This window comes from Cyprinus carpio, chromosome B23, assembly GCF_018340385.1.
Source record: "Cyprinus carpio isolate SPL01 chromosome B23, ASM1834038v1, whole genome shotgun sequence".
NCBI lineage: Eukaryota > Metazoa > Chordata > Actinopteri > Cypriniformes > Cyprinidae > Cyprinus > Cyprinus carpio.
The window spans coordinates 15,267,495-15,289,652 of NC_056619.1; the positions used below are offsets into that span (position 1 = coordinate 15,267,495).

Below are 22,158 nucleotides of genomic sequence, written 5' to 3' on the forward strand. Positions count from 1 at the left end.
TGAGAGAAGTTTCCTATTTATTATTTATTTGTCTTGATTTATTTGTTTGATCAAAAACAATTGAAACAGTACTAATATTGTGAAATATTATGAAACTTTAAAATAACTGCTTCTGTTTTAATAGATTTTAAATGCAATTAATTTTGCTAAATTTTCAGCAGCCATGTCACATGATCCTTCAGAAATCATTCTAATATGCTGATTTGCTGCTCAAAAATATTTCTTGTTATTATCAGTGCTGAAAACAGTTGTAGTGCTTTATATTTATGGAAATTATAATCTATGTATATATGAAGAGTTAATATGCAAAAGTGCTGTCTGACATTTTCTTCTAAAATTAGCAGTTTTCTCAGGCTCCTTATGTTCAGTTATTTCGCTTTAATAGCAATGACAACAACCTATTCACTGCCATTGATGTGAAATTACTAAACCTACACATAAGAGCTGATAAAAATGTTCAAAATTTCAAATGACACTTAGAGGCTTTTGCATCTGAACTCTTCATATAGACTATTTATTTATAACAATATATTTATGGCTATTATGTAAAAAAAATGTTTATTTTAAGTTCAACTGAAAAAAAAAAATCCATTACCAATAAAATCGTATTGTCTCACTCTGGTCAGCTATTCATACTGATATACTGTTTAGTTGCATGCAGCTATAAATAATAATAGAGAAAAATACTTAAACTGAAACAACTACCAGCAACAACTGGAGTTTAGATAAGAAACATGAATAGCTGATTTCAGAATCACACGCTGTGTCTACATAGGCCTATGCCTATGCCTACTTCCATATATGTGAAAAGAGTAGTAACCTATGTTCGAATTTGTGATATCTGAAAAACAGTATGTGAAAAGTAGATGACCTTCTGCAGACATCCCATAAAGCCACAGGAAAAGATTTGTGAATTGCAAGCAAGAAATGCAACTGATGCTAGTAGGTCAAGTGACAGTAACAGCATGGCTGATGTAGTAATTGAGTAATTGAGTAAATTGAGTGAAGTAATGAAGTAAGTTTCAAACCAAATATAGTAAATACTAGACAGTATGCAATTTTGGGTGCAAATCAGAGAACAGAAAGATTCTTTAGTTTTAAGGAATAATGTTAACATGGCTTGCCACACATTGTAGGTTTTTGTTGATAAAGTAGGCTTCTTTAAACCAGCATACGATCAGATCAGACTTTCTTAATGTCCATTTGGGTTTATAATCAGAATCTGCAATCACAGTGTTATACCCTGCTATTTGATCCACGGCAGCCAGGAGTGTTTCATGCCCATCTTCTGGCGGTGCGGGAGCGTGTGTGCGCGTGAGAGGGGTGGGGGAGAGACAGAAAGGGGGTTTGGATGGGGAGTGGTAGAAGAGACTTGACCAATTCACTTTTCCCTTAAAAAACACGGCTGATCTTTTTCAATTAATGAAACGCACTACATTATATAGGACAGCCATCCCCCAAGGAGCGTGTAGTTTTTTCCAGCCCATCCTCACGCCCCCTCACGCGCTCTGCAGTTCATATTGCGCCATTTCGTTTAGCTCATATGATTGTTCAGCTTCTGTATCCCACCTCATGTTCCCGATGATTGGCACGTTAACTAACACATGTGAAAAGACCTTGACCGAAAATACAAAGCACTGACTGACTTGGCAGGAATGCAAGCTTTAAATCTTAGCTCAATACTTGATGCACTTCAGTTTCTTTCCAGAGCGCGCAGTAATGCAGAATGATTACTAAAATGTGAGCAACTCCATTCTGTTGTAGGACAACATGCAAGTGAAAATGCATCATTGCTGACTTTTCAACAAGCTTTTCATGCATTACATCACGCTATTTACGTTTTAACTATTATACACTAATTCATTAAGGCTAATATACTGATGATACATCTTTATCTGTGAAGGTCACCAAGAACATGCCACGATGTCCATCACATTCAGCAGCAACGCATTTCAGCACCCTGGAGAGCAGCACAGCAAAGATTTACTGCTGACCACCATCAAACTCTCTCTCTCTCTCTCTCTCTCTCTCTCTCTCTCCAATTTATACAAGAATGTTTACACTACTTTTAATATTTTTTGCCACTGCTTTTCTTTGCAACCTCACAGTATATGTATGTATATATATATATATATATATATATATATATATATATATATATATATATATATATATATATAAATACTTTTATATATAAATACTAATATATATAGTAAAAATAAAAATTGAAATATTTTTAATTTGGCAAATGTTTAAAAATATAAAATGTGAAATATGTATTTTGTTTATTAAATAATAATAATAATAATAATAATAATAATAATAATAATAATAATAATAATAATAATAATAATATTATAAATAACCAATGTGTACATTTAACTAACAATTTTAATTCACTATTATATCAACTATTATAAATATTTTAATTCATTTTATTTGGTTTACCCAGTTACATTTCAAAGATAAATAACATAATACACAAAATAATACACTAGATGCTACAGCTTTTCTTAGTGGAAAAAAACTTTTTTTCTATCATTTGCTCATTCTTCATGAGTTTAAAAGCATGATATCATAATATAAATATGGTTAGAATTATAACAAATTATAAAAATACAAACAAAACAAAACAAAAAAACAGGCAACCAGTAAACCAGCAAAAGTAACACTATATGACACATATCTAAATATAGAGTATTTTTTTATTTTAATGTTTTGTTTTATTTTTGTTTTTTGATCTATCTTCACTGATTAATCAAAGTGGATCTACATCAAAATAGTCTATGTCTATTAAGGTTCTGCAAAATCACATTAAAAAAATTACTTTGGTACTTTCTGTATAAAAAAAATTGTATAATTCCCCAAAAATTAATGTGAAACGACTATTTTATTTGCGTTATGAAGTCTTTTATTCATGACGTTTTATTTTGCACAAGTATATTCTTATTGTTCTACGGTCGCTTGCTTCACGCTGCGGCTTATCCGTCGACGTCATTTCCGCTACAGTTCACAGCGTTGTTGTTAGTAAAAGTAGGTTGGAAACAATGGTTTTACCACTTAAATGACTTACTGAATGAAATGTCATACAAACGTTATTTATATCACAGGTTACAGGGACGCCTTGTTACAGTGAGCGGTAACGGAAACCGTCATTTTAAAAGGACCGAAATGCATCTTAACGACAATAACAACTAGCAAACTTACCGGTGTTGTTACATGGCAACTGTCAAAGCTGACAGACGGCTGTTTACTGCACGTTCAGTCACAAATTCAAACTCACAACCCACCAAAGAGGTATAGACGCATATCAATTTAATTATTCATTCAAATGAAAGATTTGTAATTCTCTTACGTCCGTCGTTATTTACACTTTTGTTTAAGGTTTCTTTTGACTTTTTTCGCCTCTGTGCATTAAAGGGATTTAATATTTATGTCTTTCAGAATGATCAAGTGTTTGCCCAAAGATGTTCAAGCACAGCTGCGCTCTGGAGTTACTATTTTCTCATTGCAGCAATGTGTAGAGGAGCTCATATTGAACAGCATTGATGCTGGAGCAACATGTGTGGCTGTCAAAATAGACATAGAGGCCTGCAAACTTCAGGTGATCGACAATGGCACGGGGATGTGCCGGGAAGACATGGAAAGAGTGGGTCTACGATATAACACAAGCAAATGCAGCTCGCTGGAGGATCTGGAAAATCTCCGCTTTTATGGGTTCAGAGGGGAAGCGATTTCCAGTATAGTCTCTCTTGCAGAAATGGTCGAAATATCATCTAGGACTAAGCTGTCGGTGAAAACACATGTTAAAACTTTTAATGAAACAAATGCACTGGATGTTGTTGAAGATCAAACCGTTCGTCCCTCCGCAGGGACGACCGTGTCTGTCTACAATCTCTTCCACAACATGCCAGTTCGAAGAAAGAGAATGGACACTGTTTTAGAAACCGAACGCATCCGTCAAAGAGTGGAATCCATATCTCTGATGCACCCTTCTGTGTCATTTACAGTGAAAAAAGAAAATTCAGCCCACATGATGGTGCAGCTCTCTAAAACAAGCAGTACCTATTACAGGTTTGTGCAGATTCATGGCTTGAGTCGAGCTCAAAAGCTCAGAGAGGTCAATTACGTCCATAAGCAGTTCGAAATGACCGGTCACATCGGCCGTGAGGGTCACTACAATAACAGCTTGCAGTTCCTGTTTGTAAATGGGAGGCTTCTTCTGAAGACACGCATTCATAAAACACTCAACTGCCTTTTGAAGAGAGTAAGCAGTGCTGCCAGACAAAACAACAGCCCGACTGCATATCCGTTAACATCGAGCCCCAAACAAAGGGGCGGATGTGATCTCCATGGCGTCTATGTGTTGAATATCAAATGTCATTACTCAGAGTATGACATATGCCTCGAACCAGCCAAGTCTTTGATAGAGTTCAAAGACTGGGATAATGTGCTCATCTGCATTGAAGAAGGTGTCAAAGCATTCCTTACTAAAGAAAACCTGGTGACAGAGTTTTCCATGAATGGCAGCGATGGTCCATCAAGTAGTCCAGTGAGGAATGCAAAGACTCCTGTGGCAACACAAAATCTCAGTGTTGAGGAAACACGTGAAGAGTGTGATGCATTGTCTGAGAAGAAGGATAATGCAAGTACTGCGGACGTCTCTGGTGGAGTTCAAATGTTGGAGAAGGTGTCAACAAACACTGAAACCTTCTCCAGTGAAGAAGCAGAAGCAGAAAAGGTGCTTCAGGCTGAATTGTCTATGCGGCCCACGTTTGCAGATGCTACAGAAATGAATAACAATCGCAAAGAAGATGAAAGTGCAGTTTGTCCAAATATAAGCCATAATGATTTGCCAGTTAACAATGTGACGGGAAGCAAAAACCAAAAGATTTCGATTATAGATGGAAAAGAGGCAGAAGATAGTTTGAAAAAATTCTGCTTCCCAAAGAAAATTTCTCCAAAAAAGAGGAAGTTGGCGTTAAATGACACTGAAGAAGATAAACATGGTTTTTATGGTACCGACTCAAAGACTTCCAGAGCTGCGTCATGTCGTAAATTAGCCCTGTCTTTTGAAACGGGATCGCTTGACAAGTTCAAAAGGTTGTTTGGGAAGGGCGCTGAGAAAGAACAACCAAGTACGGAAAAAACAAACCTTTTAAATCCAACGTCTTCTCGAAAATCCAATGACTGCTTTGTAGGAACTACTTGGTGTTTAGAAGATTTAGACAAGCCCTTATTGAGGAACATATCAGTTGCTCATTCTCTATATAGTTCTGAATGTCCTGCTCAATCTTCATCATGGAATAAGGCAGATAAACTGTCATTGGCTGCCAAATGTTCCTATTTAAAACAAGACAAAAGACCATTCAGCAAGGTCAGCAGAAATACAGACTTTCTTACAATGGAAAATTCAGCTTTCCCAGTTGTGGAAGACTCACACTGTCAAGAAGGGTCCTGTGAATTAGAAAAAAGCCTCTTAGAAGATGTTTTATTTGGATCCACTGGAACTGTTGATTCAGTTGTCCATGAAACTCCAATCTTCGCTCTTAATGAGCAGGACACAACTTCCTCCGTTTTAGAAGACTCACACCTCTGCAACAAGAATGTGACTTCCTTTGTAGGAAGTGTGAAGTGTGTTGATGAAGCCAGCGTAACCTCTCAGCATGATCCTCAGTGCAGCAACACAGGAAATGAAGGTCAGGCTACAAATGAATGTGTTGAAACAATCCCAATGTCCAGCAGCTGGCTGGCTCATTATGACAGTTGGTTAGGAAAGCTGGTTTACATCAACCAAGTTACAGGGCTCAGCAAATACAACTCTCCTCCTGTGGAGGAGACTCAAGTGCCATGTACCACAGATGTCACTAACATGGCGGTCAGTGTTATTTCAAGAACAGGTGGGAGAAATTCAGTGAGCCATTTTTGGATCACTAATGTAGAGATATTTATATTATAATCAGCTTCTCTTTGCGCATAGGATTTGAGTACAGGTGTTATCCATTTCACACAGACATTGTACTTCCCTTTCTGCCCAAGCCCAGAGCAGAAAGAGCCCTTAACTCAGGGATAGACAGCAGAGGTACAGCTCTAGACTGGCATCAGGAATGAAATCAGCTTTTTAGTGCACATTAAGTAATTGTTTTTCTTCTTACTCTTTTAGAGGATGCCCAAGGTCCTGATTCACTATCGACTTTATTCTCAGAATGGAGTAACCCAGTGTTCATACGGCCTCCAGAGGTAAAAAGACTACTAATTTAATAAATGAAATCATTTAAAGAGTTTTAATTAATTTATCCTTATTTAATACTGAATTTAATTAATGTAAGGCAGTTTTTGTTAAAAAGATTCAAATTGATTTGGCTCACATATTCTATTAATTATTCTGAAAAGGTCGCTGTTGATGTAACCAGCGGTCAAGCTGAGGGTCTTGCTGTAAAAATCCACAATATTCTTTACCCGTACCGGTTTACCAAGAATATGATCCACACAATGAGAGTAAGTATTTTTACCCCTCTGCTCTTTTTGTGCTTTGAGGAACTGGCAAGGCTAGACACCTAAAATAGCAAAGTCACAAAGCATAGCCTTTCCTTATGTGGTGAAACTTAACCTAAGATTGTGTTGTTGTATTTTTACCTCAGGTCATCAATCAAGTGGACAAGAAGTTCCTTGCTTGTTTGATAAACACAACAGAGCAGGAAGCCCCTGAAGGCAGTACAAATGAAGGTGCCGCAGGCTGAAAATCATTATGTTGGATGGTGTGATGATGTCCTAAACACTTGTCACTGCTTCCACCTGCAGGAAATCTTCTAGTGTTGGTTGATCAACATGCTGCCCATGAAAGAGTTCGACTGGAGGGGTTGGTAACAGGTAAATGCTAATGATATAAGGGTTAAACAGTACCTTTCAAAAGTTTGGGACTAGTATGATTTGTGGAAGTTAGAAATGAATACTTTCACTGCAAATTTTCATAAACTAAATAAAAGTAACAGTAACAGCATTTATATATATATAATGATTTCTATTTCAAATAAATGCAGTCCTTTAAATAAATGTATCTAGGTTTTCACATAAATATGTATCTGCACAAATGTTTTCAACATTGATAATAAACAAAAATGGTTTTGAACAGCAAATCAGCATATTAGAATGATTTCTGAATGAACATGTGACATTGAAGACTTGAGTAATGATGCTGAAAATTCACACAGGAACACAGGAATAAATTGCATTTTAACATATATATATAAAAAACAGAAAACATTGTAAAAATATTTCATAATATTTTTTTTTTCAAAGAATGCATAAGATACTCCTTTCAAAAATGCTGAAAATCTTACTGACTCCAAATTTATAGGAATAGAAGAACAAAATAAATTCCATGTAAAAGCCTTAAAAAGGCTAATACACTTCAAGAGATGTACGTAAGCATTCAGTCCATTTTTCCCACACTGCTTGTTGTCTGATGTAGACTCCTATGAGGATGACCCAGACACACCTGGAAAAAAAAGGCTGTGTTCTTCCAGTGTAATCCCACCCTTAGAGATTAACGTAACTGAGGAGGACCTGAGACTTCTGAGGTCAGTGCAGCTGTTTGAGTCAACATTCCCGTTTCCACCGTCATCTTCTCTCTGAAACATACACATGTGTTCAATTAGTTCTGCACCTTCGCCCAACAGTGCCATAAATCTTTCTTTTGTTCTTCAATCTTGTCAGGCCTTCCTGAGGGCTCTTGCTTTAGATGTAAGTTTCCCAAAGAGTGAGTCACTGAATGTGTTTTTGGAGAGACTTCCCACATGTTTCATAGAGAAAGAAAGCACAGAGCTCCGCCGTGGAAGACGGTCGGTGATTAAAACCATTGCAGAGGTCAGACATAGTCCTAATGTTTTTTTGTAATTCATTTCAACTCAGTTTAGACTCTAACTGTATGTTTTATCTTGTAGGACTATCTGCGAGAACACATTGAGGTGAACCAGCATAGCCACACATGATTTGTATCTATAATCTGTGAACAGAATACTACAAATGGTCTGATTTTGGAGCTTGAAGGATACATTGTGTTCTTTTGACTCATGTTTGCAGCTTCTCCGCTCAACAGGAAGAGTGAGAGGAATGCTGCCTCTGACGGTTCATAATGTGCTTGCCTCACAAGCTTGTCATGGTTGGTATTATAAATTCAGTTCAGCTGAAACACTTTCTATTTAGAAACTGTTACAGGGAAAACAGGAAATGTCTCGTTTTTAAACATATGTAGGGATGTTGTATAATGTCTAATATTATTTATTTTAACAGGCGCAATTAAGTTCAATGACATTTTGAGTAAAGAGGAGTGCTGTAGTCTGGTGAGCTCGCTCTCCTCTTGTCAGCTTCCCTTCCAGTGTGCTCACGGAAGACCTTCAATCGTCCCTTTGGCTGATCTTCACCACCTGGAAGAGCCACAGGTAGGTTTCGACTAATCTGCAACAAATCTGATTTTGTAAATGCACTTTTTTTGTCAATTATAAACAGGTTTGAATATCATAAAGCATATAATGATCAGCCATAGCACGTTTTATATATCTTGATTTTTTTTTTCATATATTTTGAAATGTTTTTCTTTGATCGTTTCATTTTTATATCCCCACAGGATCTTCCCAAACCAAATCTGAGGAAATTGAGAAGAATGTACAAGTCATGGCTGCTCTATGGAAAAGATCAATCTGTCGCACAAAACAAAACATGAATTTACAAGCACGCTTTTGTATTAAATGATTTAATTTAAAAGAAACAGTCTGCTTCTGTTAATTGCTGGGCGGCTTTTATTATGTTTCACCCTTTGGCGCATACACTGCTCTGAGATAGAGTAGCCAATAATGAAGGACTATACTCGAGCTTGGAGTACTTTCCTCCAATCGAATTGATTCTTGCAACGCTGTGGTCCAATCAACGCAAACGTAGGAGGGCGCTGAAATGGATGACGTTGCTCCGCAGCTCATTGTTGTGCATTGCGATGATCGCGCGAAGACGCGGCAGGAAGCTCTCACGTAAACGATAACAAAATATTACTTCATAGGTGAGTTTTACACGTAGAAATTTCAAATCATATCGTATCAAAACAGTATCAGACTAAACGGATAAAATATTGATTAATATCAGTTTAAACCAAGAGTATTTTACCCTCCCAATTCAAAGATGGCCGAACAGCAGTACTGACGTATGAATTTGGCGCTTTCTGCATGAGATTAAAACGTCAATCTTCTTTATCTCTCATATTGTTTGAGGACTTGCGGCTTCTATTATGTTAACGTTACCGGTTTTGCTAATACAGAGTAAGAAATGAATATCTGAATGCTTGTGGCGATTACAGTGTATGGCACACGTGCTTTAACGGGATCTGAACGCATCACACGTGCTCTGTAACGTTACAGGAAAGCCTTAACGCTATCGTTATGTTAAATTAGTCTAAACAAGTCAGTGTTTATTTTCAGTAGATTTGAGTAATTATGTTGTGTGCGGTATTTTGGACCTTTTTGGTCACTTTACATTTTAATGCAGTCATGGCAATGAGGTGCATCATCCGTGACATGTGGTCTGTAAAGGGAGGGTAAGTATTAGGTCATGAGAAAAAATCTGGAAATATCAGGGAGTTTTACAATTTTAATGTAGTTATAATAAAATGGTAAACGTTATTTAAAAAATATAATTAAAATCTATATTTTCATGGTGGTTTTCTATTAAGCTTGGTTAATTTCTGCAGTAATGTTGAACTGTAATATTATGTTGTCTGTATTTGATTGGTTATATTGGCTTTCTCACCGCATCAGTGATGAACAGGATTCGGATCCACGTGCTGCCGTCCAGCAGAGGTCGAGTGACTCAAGCTGCTCGTGCTCTAGAGCCCCAGACCTGCTCTTACACCCAGAGACCTTGTTCACAGCCTCGTCTGGAGGGCCTAGAGTTCTGCATCAAACATGTGCTTGAAGATAAAAATGCTCCCTACAGGCAATGCAGCTATGTGTCTAACAAGAATGGCAAGCGCTGCCCCAATGCAGCTCCAAAACTAGAGAAAAAAGAGGGGTAAGGGTTTTCGTTTATTCTCTTAACATGCTTACTACCTACTATAAATAATTGACCAATAATGTTGTTTTTCTTTGTCTTAGGGTATCGTTCTGTGCTGAACATGCACGCAGAAATGCTTTGGTTCAGCAGGCTCAAATGCGGAAGGCGTCTGCCTCGGGACCTTCTCCTGAAGTCTTGCTGTCTCAGCTCAGCGGCTACAGTCGGCCGGAAACTGGAGCACACAGTCAAGAGGGCCGTAGTGAAGCTAGTCGCATACTAGGTGAGATGTAACTTGCTTCTAATCATGTGCCATTAATTATTAACAGGCATGCTTTTGGCCTTGTGAACATTGAGAAATCACTTTAAGTCTGGATGTGATGCAAACAAACTTGTGCATGTGTGAACTGACCGCTACTGTGACATTTAATGTGTAAAGTGTATTATAAGAAACTAAAATAAGTCATATTTTGTATTACTTATAGTATATGATGGAACATTTAAAAGACCTGTTAATTTTTTGTGTGCAGATAATGGTTAGAGAGTCTGACTCCCAATCGAAGGGTTGTGAGTTCGAGTCTCGGGCCGGCAGGAAATTGTGGGTGGGGGGAGTGCATGTACAGTTCTCTCTCCACCTTCAATACCATGACTTAGGTGCCCTTGAGCAAGGCACCGAACCCCCAACTGCTTCCCGGGCGCCGCAGCATAAAATGGCTGCCCACTGCTCCGGGTGTGTGTTCACAGTGTGTGTGTGTTCACTGCTCTGTGTGTGTGTGCACTTCGGATGGGTTAAATGCAGAGCACGAATTCTGAGTATGGGTCACCATACTTGGCTGAATGTCACGTCACTTCACTTTAACAGAATTCTATATGAGATGCAATATTGTGTCTAATTTGTTATGATGATATATTCTATATGTATTTCCTTGTATAGATGAGGAGAGTTGGAGTGAAGAGGAGCAGGATCCTGTTGTTTTGGATCAGACATGGAGAGGAGACCCCGACAGTGAAGATGAAAGTCTTGACAGTGACCATGAAGACCCTTTAAAGTGAGACATTCCTCGGCTTTATTTTACTTAACTGCTTTGTCAAATTCAGTTTTATTAATGTCACCTGAGATGTCAGATAATGAAGCGTGACATTCTACAGGCATGCGGGTGTGTACACAGCAGAGGAAGTGGCACTCATCACACGTGAAAAGCTAATCAGACTTCAGTCCCTCTACATTGACCAATTTAAACGTCTGCAACATTTACTGAAAGAAAAGAAACGACGCTACCTGCACAGCCGCAAAATTGAACATGAGACAATTGGTAAGGGAGCTGCTGTCATTCTTTGATTTCATGATATCACATATCCAGTCAACATATATACTCACTTGTGTGCTGTGATACAAGGGAGCAGCCTGTTAACAGGTCCAGAGGGGCTGTCCACAAAGGAACGAGAGAACCTGAAAAAATTAAAGGCTCTACGACGCTATCGCCGTCGCTATGGTGTGGAGGCTTTGCTGCATCGCCAGCTCAGACAGAGAAGACAAGCGATTACTGAGGGAGGAGCGCCACAGGTATGAATGGACTTTCTAATAATGTCTTTGGGTTTTTTGTCTTAAGAAAGACGATAGAAGATTTAAACACTACACACTGCCATATGAGACAGACCTAAATGAAATTATTGGCTTTTCCCATACTGTCAGTCTGAGCCTACTGTCATGCTCTGTTATTTTTTGTTAACGTTATTTGTGCATATTTTAATTCTCTTGTTTTATTTCTGCGCAGTCAATGCGTTTAGGCCAGAGATGTATTTCCTTTGTGGAAGGGACTCGCTGTTCAAATCCATGTCTGCCAATGACACGACATTGTGTCTCTCGTATCCTTTTGTGTCTGATATATCTAACTGTTCTGGTCTATTTAATTTTTAGTTTGTTTTTGTTTTTTATTTTTCTTACTATGTTTTGTTTTTATTAGGAATTATGTTCACTACCATTGAAAAATTTGGGGTTTGCAAGATTTTTGATAGTCTCATGTTCACCAGTGCTGCATTTATTTGATTAAATAAAACGGTAATACCATGACATATACAATTTAAAAATAACTTTTCTTTTTTAACATTTTAAAATGTATTTTATTCCTGTGATGGTAAAGCTTAATTTTCAACAGCCATTACTTTAGATTTCTGTGCCACATGATCCTTCAGAAATCATAATTATATGCTGATTTGCTGCTCAAGAAACATTTCTTCTCATCAATAAACACAGTTATGCTGTCTCCTTACATGATACATTATACATGCATATTTGCAGGATTCTATAATAAATATGAACTTGTTGAATGGGATTTAATAGAAATATTAGTGTTTGGTAACATTGTAAATGTCTTTACTGTCACTTTTGATCAGTTAAAAGCATCTTTGCTGAATAAAAGTATTAATTTCTTTAAAAAAAAAAACAAACAAACTTACCAACCCCAAACTTTTGAATGGAAAATGCATATTTATTTAGTTATGTTAAATAAACATGTATTTTTCTTTGTTTATATGGGCATACATCTATATAGATGTGTATATATGCTCTTGTAGCCCTGAATGAAGGCCCACAGCTTGCTGTAGCTGTTGGTTTCAAGCAGCGGCTGATATAAAAGTCTTCTTATCATCTGTTGACTTTCCCAGAGTTATCTAATGGGTGAAGTCGATTCAGTTCGAAGAAACAGTTCAAGTTTTCCACCTTCTCCAGCCTTCCATATCTTTGAAATTTAAAAGATATTTCACACTTGTGCCAATGCTAGTTCTCTTAATCTCCTTAACCCTTCACAATAGACATTTATCAAGACAGTAGCCAAGTTTTATTCAAAATGTGCCCTGGTCTGAAGGACGTTCCATGTGATCGGCCTGTGCACATGGGACAGTCAGAAGAGCCCCGCTGTCCTCTGCACCTGTCCCTGCCTCCACCCATGTACCAGCCTGAGCAGGAGTCTATTGCCCCGGAGCAGCTGGCGTCTGTGCCCACAGACATGTACCTCAGTGCCGCAGAGCTCCAGCCAACAGAAAATCTACCTCTGGAATTCAGTGATGTATGAATTGTGTTGATTTTTCTCATTAAAACTAAAGTCGCTGTGTGCAGTTGCTTTCCTCATGTGTTCTGGCATATCCCTTCACACCAAGTTTCATATGATCAGAGCAATTAACTAAATTTGTTCTCTTCAGACTGCTAAGGTATTTAAGTGACGTGGCATTCAGCCAAGTATGGTGACCCATACTCAGAATTCGTGCTCTGCATTTAACCCATCTAAAGTGCACACACACAGAGCAGTGAACACACACACACACTGTGAACACACACCCGGAGCAGTGGGCAGCCATTTTATGCTGCGGCGCCCGGGGAGAAGTGTTGGGGGTTCGATGCCTTGCTCAAGGGCACCTAAGTCATGGTATTGAAGGTGGAGAGAGAACTGTACATGCACTCCCCCCACCCACAATTCCTGCCGGCCGGAGACTCGAACTCACAACCCTTCGATTGGGAGTCTGACTCTCTAACCATTAGGCCACGACTTCCCCTCATATGTTTATAGATGTTTGCTAAATTTGTTGTTTTAAGATTTCTAATGTTGTGTAAATCATATCTCATAGCCTCACTTGAATGAAAAACAAATTAATCTGCATGTTCAGTTGTCATCATCCTTTAATTTTCTGTCTGACATTTTCTGTGTGCCCACAGTAAAGCCTCTCATTTAATATTGTTTTTGGAAACATCTCATTTTCCTGTTTTGCTACAAACTATATATGTACTTTTTTTTCGTTACTTGTTCCCATTGCTTGCTTTTAAAAACGTAAACAATCTTGCTAATTTACCCATATTGCTGGATTTTGTTTGCTGGTTATTTGGCTGTTGACAACGGAATGCATCGCAGTATTTAGATGTACTGTAAATGAATCGACTTTAGTTTGAAGAATTGTGCCATTAATTAAGATTCATAAAAGAAGAGGTTAAATGAAAAAAAAATTATGGAATCTCAAAATAATCCAATGGCCATTCTTATTAAATATTGCATAATTTTTTTTTTTTTTAGCACATCATCAGTGCACAATGTTTTGGTTAATTTCAGTTATCAACCAATATTAGAGAGAAGTTGATATTAGACATTTGGTCATATTTAATTTACACTTGCTGTAATTTTTAATCGTTAAAAACACTAATATTTTAATAACGCTGTCAATTGTAACCTTTAGCAAATATCCAGTATTTATGTTGCACATTGTAAATTCAGTTGTAGCATTTAAAACAATTTATAATGATTTGTTAATGATTGTTTTTATTTTAAAGTTGTGATGAAATAGCATTTTGAACTTTAATGTCAGCAATTTTTTAATTATTGGCCAGATTTATCACTGTTGTAATTAAAGTCTGTTGGTGTGCAGGATCTTGACGTTGAAGATGAAGGTTTGCAGTGTCCCCCGTCCCCCTTGCTATTCGACACAGCACTTGCATTAGAAGACCAGACCATCAGAGAGATCGCCGAGGCCCCCATGGACATTCTGACAGGGGCGGAGCAAGACGATCTGGACGGCTCTGCCCAAGATGCTGAGCTCTCAGATAGAGACGAGGTGTCTGTGGAAGATCAGGTAATTATCACCGTCGCTTGTTGGAATAATTAAACAATTCATCCAAGGCAGTATGTCTGTTCCTTGCAATGGCATTTAAGCACCAGAACTACTGTCTTGTTTTTCAGGTTGATTCTGAAATACTTGAAGCAGTTGGACAAGCAGTTCCCATGCAGAATTCATCAAAAGACTCTGACACGAAAACAACAGATGCCTTATCCTGAGCACCTCGTGACCAGATTTTCTCAGCTGTCGTTCTGTTGATATTTCAAACAGTCCAGATATCTATTTAAAAGCCATATTTCTGGAAGTTCGCTTTGATTGCTGAAACATTTTCAACCTAACATTCTCATTACTTAAAATAGCACATGTTCTAATATAGACTGCAAGTGTCTTGTGAAATTAAAAGGACAGTTATATGCACAGTTGGAAGTTTGTGTTTTGTAAGGTAAAGATGAGGTACGTATTTCACTACAAAAAGTCTCTAAGCACCATCTCCCCTTTCCAGTCCAGTACATTTTCGGTTCATATATGCTCTTGTAGCCCTGAATCAAGACCCACAGCTTGCTGTAGCTGTTGGTTTCAAACAGCGGCTGATATAAAAGTCTTCTTATGGTTTGTTGACTTTCCCAGTGTTATCTAATGGGTGAAGTCGATTCAGTTCGAAGGAACAGTTCAAGTTTTCCACCTTCTCCAGCCTTATAGACCAGTTATATGCACAGTTGAAAGTTTGTGTTTTGTAAGGTAAAGATGAGGTATGTATTTCACTACAGAAAGTCTCTAAGCACCATCCCCACATCTATCCAGTACATTTCTGGTTCCATATGAAACTCATGACTCATACTGGGATTTGTTCACTAAAATAAACGTTTACAACTCATCTTGTTCTTGTTAATGATAAATTTGCACTCATGAAAGGGGCTCCTCTTGGATAGTCAGGATTCCCACCAACTTGGAAAACCTAGAAACGTCAGGGAATATTTATCTGCAGAGTAATGGAAATATTTATACACATACTGGTAAAAAAATGTATATCCTGAATGCACTGTAAGTTGCTTTGGATAAAAGCGTCTGCTAAATGCGTAAATGTACATTTATAGTGGATATGCATGGTTCTAGTAATGAGCTTTTCTGTGTGGGGTTGAACTTGATTGCAAACACTTTGATTTGCGAGTGAACTGTTCTTTTGAGTTCTTTTTGTTAAATCAGGCAAAGGGGGTTACAAAAAGAGTGATACATTAGTGAACTGGTCTCAAACTGATTTTTAAAGAATCTGTGACTGGAAAGGACATGAAAGTTGGTCAAAAAGCGAGAACCCTGGACAATGAAATAGTGAACATTTACTAGTTGCTTTCCAAACTGGAAAATTAACAAGGTAGTTGTGTTTTGGAGCATGGTAGCTTTTAAATAGCCTACAAAACGTAGGCCTAGTTGAGAATAACATTTATCTTTATGTAATTATATCAAGTTTTATACACTTAAAGGAGTATAATGAAAAACACATGCTAAAGATTGGCCACAGAACATCAAATTGCATGTCAATCTTGACAACATAAATAAATAAAGCTGAATCGCTGCTTAGTCACAGATCATGATTAATGAAATCACTGCAGATGCGTAGCGAGAAAGAAAAAAACGCCACGACAGCGTGGCTTAATAAAATAAACTGCGTTAGAAACTAAAAAAAAAATACCACTAAATAAGATAAATGTATAAGTCAAGGCTATAAATGAAAACTTGCTTTGGAAAACGCTACGTGGAGCACAAGATAGGCCCTTTTACTAAAAGTGGGGCGGGCAACACAATTTCAAGCCATGACATCACTTTTCCTGCGAGCGCTTTAACCTAAACACGGGAAGAGAGACGGATGGGAAGAGACGACGATAAACCCTCTGATCAGCGGCTGGGAAAACAAAACATGTCCACAAGCTGTGAATTTAAAAGTACAGTTCAACGGTATTTCTTTGCGATATTCATCGGGGATATTTTCACGCCTTCAACGCAAAGATCGCGAGGTAAAAGAATCCCTTTTTCCCAGACATCGCGCGCGCTGTTTGACGTTTACTTGTCGAAAGTGTGCTGATTTTGCAAAATGCAGCGTATTATGGACGTAGAGGGGTTTGTCGTGGTATTTCATGTTGATGTGCGCGGTGTGAGATTGGAAAGGGAAATGTGGGGCATTAGCTATCCGGCTAGCTGGGACACCGGTGGGGCTGTAGACTCAGGATGCTTGTCGTGATATCCTGCTTGGCTCAGAAATGCATTGCGCTTGGCTCTTTAAATCACTAATTCTGCCACAATCGACTTCTATTGAGTTTGCATCGTATATAAACATATATTTCATTCATATATTTTACATGGCAGCGCACAAAAATCACAATAATCCGATCTTATCCTAAGCCTTTGCATCAGTTTCCCCGGATCCCAGTGTTTTATGTCGTTGAAGCTATAGCGCTTCCTCTTTCTACAGCATAGCCTGTTTATAGTTACACACTTTGGCAACCCGCAACTTTTGTGTTTACTTGTGTGTGATGAGAATGCAGACTGCATTGTTAAATTGCTAATTTTGGCAGTTCATTCTGCTTGAGACCCTAAAACAGCAACTAATTCAAGAGTAATTGAGGGTAAAAGCATGCCCCTAGCCCCTCCTCTTAAATATTTTACAGATGTTTTTCACATTTGCTAGTCCCATGTTCAAAACCATGTTAAGACTGGCTTACAACCTACAATTCTCCTACATTTAATATTCAAGTTTCAAAGGCAGTGCAGTAGAGATATTTGGGTGGTTTTTCATTTAGGGCATTACAAAAAGCAAAGCATTGCTGTTTTAAAAGCAAATATTAAATTATTAAAAGCAGTGCATTTCTGTTTTTTGATTTAATTTTTTTGATTTTTAGTTGCTTTTTCTTATTTTATTTAACCATGGTTTTACAATAGTAAATATGTAGTAAGGTTTTTTTTGGCTTATTGATTACCATTGGTATAACCAGTTATACAATGGTTAAACTATGGTTAGTGCTGCAATACTATGGTTAATTTGTTTTGCTGTGGTTTTATGGTTGTTTTGTGGTTACCATGGTTTAGTAACCATGTTTTAAATTCATGTCAGAAGCAGTCCATTTGTTTTTGACTGTTAGTTAAATTGTTGTTATCAAGTGCAAGGTTTAAGGCACATTCACACCAAGGACGATAAATAAAAAGTTAATGATAAAGATGTAGTTCTAAAAATTGTTCTTAATATTAAAGAATAGCCGAGTCCACACCACAGCTATAACGATTAAGAGACAGTGAAACAATATCGCTGGAATCACTGACAGATTTTTTTTTTTTTTCTCCAGCTGATGAACTATACAGACATTGACAACCAATCAGAATCAGTCCTGCTGTATAGCGAGCTGGAGAATTTAAAGCGGCAAATGAGCATGTGCTTAGAATAAACAGATGATATTGTTCGCTGGTGTCGACGCAAATATAGTTATCTTTGTATTTATAGTTATCATTATTGCTCTTGGTGTGAACAGGCCTTTATCCATTACTTTTTTTTCTACATAAAATGAAAAATCGCATCATTACAAATAATATCACATTGTACCAAAATCTATTTAAAAGTTGATTGACCATGATCAGATGTTTATTATGTGCCAAAAGCTTAACATAGTTAAAAGATTTCATGTAATCCAAAGTGTCTCTAACTGAAGAATCCAACCATTTATTCTTACATAGTACTTTAGGAATTTTGATGGCCAGACAGCCCTTTGCACAGCCAATGAAGTAAATAATGTCCCCAAAATAGCTGACAGCAATCAGAGGCGAGATAAACTCCAAATTGCTCAGTAAACCAAATGGCCACAGAGGACATTACAGGCAGCAGGGGGCCTTGCGTCCCTTGTTTGCTGATAGTCATGGTCGTGTGGTAATTTTGCGAACTACTCCCATGATCACAACATTATCTTCATGTGGCCTTTGATGTTTTGCATGGCCGGCGGACATGCATTGTCCTTAATGGGAGTCAGATGACATAGGCAAGATCACATTATTAGAGAGTCCAAGACACTTAACGAGGAATTCAGAATGTTTTCCTTTGTGAATTTACCTTGTGTGAAAATAAGAAACTATTACCATTCCTCCAGTTTACCTAACTATATATTAGCAGTTTGTTTTTTGCATGTTTGTAAGACTTTTAAAATGTATTCTTGCCTAAAGATTCACACATATGCTTGTTTTGCCCTAGGCGGTTTGTGCAAAGCAGATTTTCTCGTTGGACCTCTTTCACTCTGCAATGCAATTACAGTCTCATGTCTTTAACCAAAACAATTATGGATTCAAATGATTATATTTTTATTCTGCATAAAACAATTTCTAATATTATAGAATAGATGGAGTGACCCAAATGAATTACACTTTTCACTTAAAACATGCCATTCATTATTTGCTTCCACAGAAATGACTTGACTACTAATAAATATAGCAAATTCTGCAGAAAGCCACTGACTCGTGTTAAACCAGTGTTGTTTGCATTCCTCTATGTAATCACTGTGCCAAAGCCGTCATGAACTATTGTTCTCATATATACATATTTAAATAAGATGCTATCAGTCATAGTGCTGCATTACATTTCAACACGTTATGACTCCCACATGGCCCAAAGTTGTTACTCTGTTATGTTGTAGTTTGCGAACAGTGCTGCTCGTTGTTTTTCCAGGTTGTGGCTCATGATGTTATTCCATGGATTGGAGCCCAGAATGGTTGGGGGAGATTGTGCTTGGCCACCTGATCCTGGTGCGCGGCGGAGATGCCGATCAGCTGATTTCACAAAGCAGAGCCACATGAGCCGCATACAAACAAAACCCCTGTGAAACATCTGCTAAAGGAATGAAATCACAAAGGGTGCTGTGGGAAAATTTAGAAGTTATATCTTGCAGATTTCTCCCCCTGCTTTAAGGTTTGTTGTTGAAAGGTTTATGTCACTTGATTTGTTACTCTGTGCAGCTTTAAGGCAAGACGTCCCAAGTGAATACGGTAAAGATGTTAACTAATAGTCACCATACTATCTTAATTGATTGATTACATTATAATTATTTGTATTACATTTAAATATGCCAATGAGGCATTAATTATCAAATTAAATATGGAGTAATTTTCAAAACTTTTTACAGAGGGGATTTTGCTTTTTATTACTTTAGAAATGTAAAAATACTGTCAACAGTCAAGAAAAAAAATGTCCCTTTGATTTTGGGAATAAAATGTTATAACACTAGGCAAATGGTTTTTTTTAGCAACTTCCTAAAACAGAATATAGATAGGAGTAAAACTGTAAAGTTCTGTGTATGTAAGTGTTAATGAATTGGAGATATTTGGCTCAGTGCAAGAGAACCCTGCTAAAAAAGTTCTGTGTATGTAAGTGCAGCTGAAACCAGGTTTTAAGCTGGTCAAGCTGGTCTCCCAGTCTGACCAAGCTGGTGTTCAGCTGGTTAGTCTGCTGGTCTCCCCTAAAAAAACAAAAAAAACAAGTCCAAAACCCTTCTAAAACCAGCTAAACCAGCTATGATCAGGCTGTAAGACCAGCTAAAACCAGCCAACCAGCTTAGGCTGGTTTCAGTTTTATTCAGCAGGGAAAACTTCCTTTAACAATATGTAATGTAATTGAAATCTGCATATGCAGACAGAATAAACATTTAAAGTGTATTTTGGATGTTTTCTTTTCTTTTTACTAGTCTGTTATAAAAAGTCAAATAGGCCAAAATCAAAAAAACAAAAAAAGAGGTGCTTGCCTTAAGGAAGCACCTCAGAACGTAGGGAAGTGAGCAGTTCCTTAAATTCAAATGTGAAACTGAAGTTTTTAGCTTGCACAGTTTCATTCGTGCTGTGATTGCTCATCTAAACATGGCTCTTTGGACAATTAGGGCTGAGGCATGAAATTGGACCTTTGGCAGTGGCTGTTTGGCTCTGAGAGCCTCTATATAACCGGGCAGCCTGATTGGGGCACAGCAGTCATGCATTAGTGTGAGAAAATGGAAGGCATCATTACAGCAGCATCTTTCTTGTCAACATAAAAGGCTAAAAAGTGTACTGATGGGCCAGCGTTGGCACAAAGCATGTTTAAACTCCCTCCAGACACGCAGGCTCTCGTTTTACCCATGCTGGGTTAGGACGGCAATGTCTGTTATCAGTTTTCCCTGCTGGCGCATTTCCCCTCACCCTGCTCCCTGGCAAACAGTTACCATGGTTATGGATTGGGGGATCATATAAATGTAGAAAACTCATCAATTACTCTGGGATGCTGGAAAGATATGCTGTATACACAGCAGGGGAGTGGGCTGCCATCTCCCCAAGACATTGCTACTGTTTTCACAAACATTGCAGAAATTTGGATGAGCGCAATTACTCTTGCAAAATTCTCTCCTTCCAGTCTTTGTTGCATTTTTGAGGTGCATAGTGAGGCTTTCTTGGAAATTCGTACCTGTATTTAAGACATTCATGTATGTGAATGTTTAACATGATGCTCATTTCTGTTAATTTAATAAAATGTCTCTGATATTTGACTTTTTGACAAGGCAAGGTTAGTTTAGGTTGTAAAATGTCACATGGTGTGACTCGCCAATAAAAAAACAAACAAACAAACAAAAAAACTTTCAAATAATATATAAAAAAGGTTAGTTTAGGTTGTAAAATGTCACATGGATTTTGAGGATTATTAAAATGAATGGTCACATCTTTTAAAGGTGTAAGGTAAATATATTATTTTATACTTCATGGTTACACCACCTGATATTTTTAGTCATTAACACAATTTTAGTATTATTTATGTACTATATAATATTTATTAATATATCAAATTAGCTTTTATTTTTATATTTATTCGTTTTTTTTTTTTGCTTTCGTTGCTTTATTTCTCAATTATTGTTTTAGAAATTTTAATACTTTGATTTCAACTTATTTTATTTGAATTAGTTGCCAACATTTGTTTTTTTATTTTTTGAATGTTATGCTTTTCACCTTATTTATAAATGTTTTTTTTTTGTTTTTGTTTTTGTTTAAATTTTAGCATTATTTCAGTTAACAAATGACTTAATAGTTTTTGTTAACAACATTGGTCATAGTGCTGTCAAATGATTAATCACATCCAAAATAAAAGTTTTTGTTTGCATATGTGTGTGTGTGTGTGTGTATGTATATTTATTATGTATATATAAATACACACACATACATGTATATATTTCAGAAAATTTTTATTTTTTTTATATTAAATATATTTATTTATAACAAATTATATGAATATAAATATAGACATGTAAATACATGTAAATATTTTCAAAATATATACTGTATGTATGTGTTATATATAAATAATAAATATACACAGAACACACACATTTATATCATGCAAACAAAAACTTCTGTTTTGGATGCGATTAATCATTTATTTTATACCAGAAAATTTTTTTTTTTTTTTTTGAGTACAGATACTAAATTTAAACATGGCAAATGTGTTTTAAACTATTAAACTATATAAATTTAATGTTTTTTTCC

The 22,158-nt window shown here is 37.0% G+C and overlaps 3 protein-coding genes and 2 non-coding genes across 8 annotated transcripts in view; all 5 read left to right on the forward strand.

Annotated features, from left to right (window-relative positions):
* Window positions 1–2,943: 2,943 nt before the first annotated feature.
* Window positions 2,944–8,763, forward strand: mlh3 (mutL homolog 3 (E. coli)). Of its 3 annotated transcripts, XM_042751537.1 has the most exons (14): window positions 2,944–3,033; window positions 3,111–3,297; window positions 3,445–5,900; window positions 5,981–6,082; window positions 6,164–6,240; window positions 6,394–6,498; window positions 6,642–6,726; window positions 6,802–6,870; window positions 7,472–7,581; window positions 7,708–7,866; window positions 7,944–7,967; window positions 8,083–8,161; window positions 8,293–8,441; window positions 8,627–8,763. In XM_042751537.1, exons 3-14 carry the CDS (start codon window positions 3,446–3,448, stop codon window positions 8,720–8,722), a joined length of 3,510 nt encoding a protein of 1,169 aa, XP_042607471.1. In that variant the 5' UTR covers window positions 2,944–3,033; window positions 3,111–3,297; window position 3,445; the 3' UTR covers window positions 8,723–8,763. The 3 variants fall into 3 exon arrangements, with proteins under 3 accessions (XP_042607471.1, XP_042607470.1, XP_042607472.1); XM_042751536.1 differs by having other exon boundaries at window positions 2,980–3,297; XM_042751538.1 differs by lacking the exon at window positions 5,981–6,082 and having other exon boundaries at window positions 2,980–3,297; window positions 3,445–5,699.
* A 138-nt stretch (window positions 8,764–8,901) lies between these two features.
* kansl2 (KAT8 regulatory NSL complex subunit 2) lies at window positions 8,902–15,508 on the forward strand. Its single transcript, XM_019080899.2, has 10 exons — window positions 8,902–9,052; window positions 9,804–10,056; window positions 10,140–10,318; window positions 10,970–11,084; window positions 11,185–11,348; window positions 11,433–11,599; window positions 11,811–11,901; window positions 12,847–13,100; window positions 14,446–14,649; window positions 14,757–15,508. Exons 2-10 carry the CDS (start codon window positions 9,806–9,808, stop codon window positions 14,850–14,852), a joined length of 1,521 nt encoding a protein of 506 aa, XP_018936444.1. The 5' UTR covers window positions 8,902–9,052; window positions 9,804–9,805; the 3' UTR covers window positions 14,853–15,508.
* On the forward strand, window positions 12,606–12,742 carry LOC122142119. The gene has a single exon (XR_006158353.1). It is a non-coding gene; the product is annotated as a small nucleolar RNA SNORA2/SNORA34 family (small nucleolar RNA).
* Window positions 15,168–15,304, forward strand: LOC122142118. Its single transcript, XR_006158352.1, has one exon. It is a non-coding gene; the product is annotated as a small nucleolar RNA SNORA2/SNORA34 family (small nucleolar RNA).
* A 136-nt stretch (window positions 15,509–15,644) lies between the features above and the next one.
* Window positions 15,645–22,158, forward strand: part of nckap5l (NCK-associated protein 5-like) — a 30,119-nt gene continuing 23,605 nt past the window's right edge. For both annotated transcript variants that reach the window (XM_042751530.1, XM_042751535.1), the window contains exon 1: window positions 15,645–16,643. The gene's annotated coding sequence lies outside the window, so the exon portion shown is untranslated. The remainder of the gene's footprint in view (window positions 16,644–22,158) is intronic.